This window comes from Mytilus galloprovincialis, chromosome 1 (assembly GCF_965363235.1).
Source record: "Mytilus galloprovincialis chromosome 1, xbMytGall1.hap1.1, whole genome shotgun sequence".
Classification (NCBI taxonomy): Eukaryota; Metazoa; Mollusca; class Bivalvia; order Mytilida; family Mytilidae; genus Mytilus; species Mytilus galloprovincialis.
In genome coordinates, this window is record NC_134838.1 from 56,622,702 (window position 1) to 56,628,701 (window position 6,000).

Sequence of the window (6,000 nt, forward strand, 5' to 3'; positions counted from 1 at the left end):
AAGATGGAACTACGAAGGCAATAAATCCAGCTAAATGTAAGTTAATTTTCGCGCTAAAATACATTTGAAGTGCCATGCGCGATATGCACTGGTCAGTCTAATATGACAGTTAAGAAAGACTTTCACAAAACATGGAGCTCATATCATATGATTCTATGAGAACAAGAAAGGCGAAAGCGTTGTTTCTATTTATTCAAATGGATCAAGAAGAGCAGCTATTACAGGCTCAGGATTTACTTTTACAAGTAAAATATTATTTTTTTGTCAATTTTTCATATCAAGTAACATAATGAAAATCATAAACGCGCCTCGTACACCAACACTGCAGGTACACGTATATAGGGAAACCAACTTTTTCTCCATTATTCTGATTTTTTATGTATCGTCTGATTTGTTGTCACACGAATGTTTACTCCATAACCATTTTGTTTTTTATATGCCATATTTTGCCGCATTTGTTGCTTTCTCCACATCCTTCCTTTTGTCTATATAATTATGACATTCTCCTATATATATAGCTCTTTTTGAATAAAAGGGATCAACGAACCCATTACCTTACCTTTAAGATAGATCAGTAAACATGGGCATAATTATGGGTGATTATTCAGACTAGTGCACACATTTTACAGTTCAAACAAGGCAATGCCGAGCGTGGCATCCCTTCGTATGTAACATATTGGGGACAAATATGGACACTATATTTGTATATGACACATGCAGAAAATGGTAAATTGAATATGCATATTTGATACATAAACTATTGTTTTAGAAATCAACCAAAACATTCAGTAACTGGAAATACCTTTAATATTGTCTTTAGAACCAGCAGGTAAAAAAATGAGCAATCAATTTCCTGTGTATTATGCTATTTCAAGGAGAAAACGCAAGTCCATCTGCATGACCTTGACCTTTGGCCTTGAATGTAAAAAATGTCAGATCATTACAAGGAGGAACAATATACCAAATGTGGTTAAAATCTTTTGAAGCATATTGGTTTTAGAGTGTCCACAAGGGTGATATTGCCTTGTATTACAACTGCCACTGTGACCTTGACCTTTGAACTTTAAAGTCAATAGCGCTTAAGATATTCTTAACGAGTAACACCATACCAAGTTGAGCATTTTGGTTCTAGAGTGTCCATAACAATTTTAATCTACACGCAACTTACATGTAGTAGGCGATGGGATAATAAACTAAGTTTTATCAGAATTAGACAAAAAGATCGATTTCCCGCCATGCATGGTAGACTTGTACAGAAACGATATGTTGTCGAAATTCTGTTCGTATCTTTTAGACATCGTATGGCCATCGCGCCATCATCGTAATCCATCGTGTAGCCTTCGTAATCCATCGTGTAGCCTTCGTGATCCATCGTGTAGGCTTCGGCTAAGATATGAAGCTTAAATACCCGTCTTCGGTTAACCTTCGTATATCCATCTTTTGCTATCGTATATAATTTCGACACCATCGTATAGACTTCGTTATTCATCGTACTTGCTTCGGTCCCTTTTTGGTATTTTAACGAGATCGGGACAAACTTCGTACGAACTTACAATTTTCGCATTCGGGTGTCCATCGTATATAAAAATCGGGACAGTGTGACGCGGGCATTAACTATTTGTATTCCGACCAAACTCGATCTCTACACGATCGTTTCCCGATCAATCGTTCGCTACTCGACGAATTATCGATCTCTTCTCGAGTGACTGGCTTCTCGATCCTTACTCGAATGTTTTTGACATGTCAAAAACTCTCGGTTAGAAAGTCAGATCGATGACTACCAAGGTAAACAACCCGAACATTCTTGTCGATTGAGACAGACCAGCCTCCCGATCGCTTAATTTGTCTTGATCGAGTTGGTCTGATCGGCAGTGTGAACCTTGCTTATTTACAGAGGAGTATGCAATGTTAAGGGATCTTTATCAATTTTCTCTGTCTTTTCTGATATTTGATATATTTTTTTGGTGGATATGTGCTACATGTGCAAGCCACAATCCTTAATTTTTTTTCTTGTTCAAGTGACTTGCCAAATTCACCTAAAAACTAAAAGTCTGACGCCATTTCGGTAAAATATGACGTTTTTGTTACCCTTCCGGAGCACCTGATTTCACTCTGGGTTTTTAGTGGAGTTCGTGTTGTTTCTTATTTATCATTTGTAGCTGTTGATGTAAATGTCTTTTGGTTTTATGAGTCTTTGTTCACTCTTGGTTTTGATTGTTATTGTCTTGTTAACAAATCACATCGTCAATTTATAGTATTTTTGGTTTATTGAGTATTTTATTATGACTCTACGGGCGTAACTTGATTGATACATGTTTTGGGTACATGAACTACAGAAACTGGTATCAAATCTCCAGTCGGTCCCCGGAAGCAAATACAAATTCCTGGGACCCCTAGGCCTGGAACTGGTATATAATCATGTTTTATTGAAGAAATAATTCATATTGAAATTTTATCCCAAGCGCAAGTAAGGGATAACATATACGAATATAACGTCTTAGACCATGTAAAAAAGATAGCAAATCTATGAAATGCATGAATTATTTCGATTCTTATATGGTAATTTTTCCTATAGGAAAATCTGACGCAATATCAGTTAAATGTGGTGTTTTTGTGCATTGTGACGTCGTCGATTTATAGTGGGTGTGGGTTATAATTAAGTAAAGGTTGTAACATTCGGAAAGAGTGGACTGTCAAATTTTAATACAAACAATCAATTTATGAGTGTATTTGTGATATTGTTCATTGGTTGATTATTTATTTTTTTTATCTTCATTTACTTGCAGAGAAAATGGCTCTACGGTTATTACCTTTATCACATGAATATCAGATGGTTGCGTTAAAGGAAAGATGTGAAAAAGTGTTGATATCTGCGCTCAAAAAGACGAAGTTGACCGATGTGAAAGGCCCTCCACAACAAAGGAATAGACGGGATAATACACCGGAAATACTGCTTAAATGTATTAAAGCTGCCGATAAAGGAAGGTCGAAGGCCGTTCTTACGTATTGCTTAAAAATGTTTGCTAATCCCGGAATACCTCTCAAGGATTTAAAATCTAGTTTAGAGATATCAGACAACACTAAATCCAAAATTTTTGAAAGTCGAATGGATAACGCTGCACATAAACTTAATCGAGTGGCAAACGAACTTGATCGTGAAAAACATGAAAAAGAAATGCTTAAGAAACAATTGACCGATAAATATATTGCTCACAATCGAACAGCATTTGGTGCAGGACTTCCTGGCAGGGTTCTCGATAGAAGTTCTGCATATGCGATACCTAAAACTGATCCTACTCAATTACAGAACAAGATATCACATACGAGTTTGAAGAGCAGAAAACAGACTCAACACATTGTAAACGATATAAATCCTCAACGTTAATAAAAATCGTAAGTCGTGATAACTACAGTTGTCTTCTCTTAATAATAATAATAATAATCACAAACTGCCTAAAAAGAAAGAGAAAATGTGATCACATAGATATGTCTCGCCTATTTGTAATTTTAATGATGTTTAAATTAAAATAGCAATGCTATAACATGTAACTTATGCAAATATTCAAAGTCGATGAGACATGACAGAACATACATGGTTTAACAATCTCCATGAAAATCAAATGTGTCGATGTTAATACAACTGCATAACAAATACCATTGACTTATCAATAAGTCGTTCCCCTCAAGCAAACCTTAACACAAACATTAACTTTTAAACTATGTAAAAGTTTCAAAGTCAATGAACCATGATGAAGGGATGGGGCTTTATAATCACCATGGAGTTAAGACTTGCACTTGCCAAAAAAAAAATTGCATACCAAATATCATCGACTTAACATTAGCAGTTCATCTTAAACTGATCTAATCACTTATAGATGTAAGCTAAGCAAATGTTTCAAAGTCAATAGACCATGACTGAGGGAGCGGGGTCGAATATTCAGTTTCCATGGAAATAAGATGTGCTAATACTTATACAACTGCATACCAAATATCAATGACCTACCACTAGTAGTTTCCCATAAATTTACCTAATCACAAACTAATACATGTAAGCACAGAAAAAGTTTCAAAGTAAAAAGACCATGATTGAGGTGGTAGGGCCAAACAATCTTAATGGAAATGAGATGTACCAATGCTTATACAACTGCATACAAAAAATCATTGACCTTGTGGTTCACTATAAACTAGACCTAATCACAAGCTAATGCATTGTTGACGACGACGCCGCAAACGCCGGAAACAGCATACCTTTGTCTCGCTTTTTGACTCCGTCAAGGCGAGACAAAAACCTGATAAAATGTTGTAATTCAGCCTTTCTGTTCGTTGTTTTCAATTCAGACTTGTTTATTTTCATTTCGTTTGGGCTTGTATTATATTTTCCCTCCGGTTCATATAATCCGTTCATCCTATTTCGACTCTTTAAAATTCCAGGGTCTATCCAAAATTGATCTAAATTATATGGCCTACCAAATACTTTTTCGACCCCTAACATCATTGAAGTGACATTAATTGTCGAAATCAGGATATAATGCAAAAGAAAATTAAAGCACCTCATGTTTGTGGTTTACCATCTTTGTCGCAAGTTTATTTGTTTGTATCAAATTAATATAAGATCCATTTTGTTACGTATTTGTGATCAATTTATTTTGGCAATCGTTAATGGCAGTCAGCAGGGTAAAAGAACATCAGTTGTTCGATCTGTTTGTCAAATGCGTTTTGTTTAAAAATATTTTTTTACTCTTTTGGTCTTTTTGGAAAATGTTGTTTGTGCCCCTCTACAACGAAATTTGTTTTACATGCACACGTATAAAAACTTTTATCCAACGCAGTCATAGTTTGAACGTTGTTTTTAATTTAGACTTGTATTTATATATATCATTTACAAGTTGCCATTTTGCATATGTTATTATAACATAATATTTTCCTCAATAATATTTTCAAATATATCTTTTTTCTTTTTCTAAACAATGTCTTTCTTTCACTTTTCTTTGTTGTAATGGCAAATTACTCGGACCTATAGCAGTTGGCCTAGTATCCGTGTGAATACTGAATAACCAGGTAATTTATCCAGTGATTTCATATTTTGAAGTAGTTTGTTAGTTTTACAACTCATTGTAATTACAAACATTTTTTGCATGTGGCCTGGCCAAATAATCTCCATGGAAATGAAATGTGCCAATGCTAATGCAACTACATAACAAATATGATTGACATACAAGGTTTTGTTCAAATCTCATTAAAGTCTATGAAGGTTTTAGAATAAGTCTATTTATCAGTATAAACTGTTAACACAGAGATAGAATGAAATTCAAAACAGTGTAGCTGTGGCCATTGATTGACACATTAAATTCATCCATTGACTGGGACAATTTATGTGAACGTTTGTCTGTAACGACCACTGTTCACGACGTACCTACGATAGACATTTAAACTATGGGGTCACCAAAGGTTTCTTAACGCCTTTAATTATAAAATAATTCGAAAAATTAATCAGGAATAACCTTTATGTTTTGATTTATATAATATATATAAATTAAAACATCGTGTTATTTCTGATTAATTTTTCGAATTACTTTATGTGTTGAGAACCTTTGGTGACCCCATAGTTTAAGTGTCTTTAAAAAGTACATAGTGAGCAGTGGTCGTTACATACAAACGTTCACCTAAATTTTCCCAGTCAATGAATAAATTTAATGTGTCAATCAATGGCCACAGCTACACTGTTTTGAATTTCATTCTATGTCTCGCTTTTTTGTATTTTCGATAATTGCAAATGTTGTAATTAATAAAATTAACGGTACCAATTTTCTTGCACCAGATGCGCATTTCGACAATCCATGTCTCTTCAGTGATGCTCGTAGCCAAAATATAGTAACACTTTAACATGTAAGTTTTGCAAATGTTCAAAATCAATGAACCATGACTGAAGGTACATGGCTAAACAATGAATCTCCATGGAAATGAGATGTATCAATGCTAATACAACTGCATACCAAATAT

At 34.5% G+C, this 6,000-nt stretch overlaps 1 protein-coding gene across 1 annotated transcript in view; it reads left to right on the forward strand.

Moving 5' to 3' along the window:
* The window catches only part of LOC143079333 (uncharacterized), a 95,754-nt gene extending 92,205 nt beyond the window's left edge, over positions 1-3,549 (forward strand). Inside the window, exon 2 of the mRNA XM_076254591.1 lies at positions 2,787-3,549. Coding sequence (XP_076110706.1) covers positions 2,787-3,385 — 599 coding nt within the window. The 3' untranslated portion in view covers positions 3,386-3,549. The remainder of the gene's footprint in view (positions 1-2,786) is intronic.
* The last annotated feature ends 2,451 nt before the right edge of the window (positions 3,550-6,000 follow it).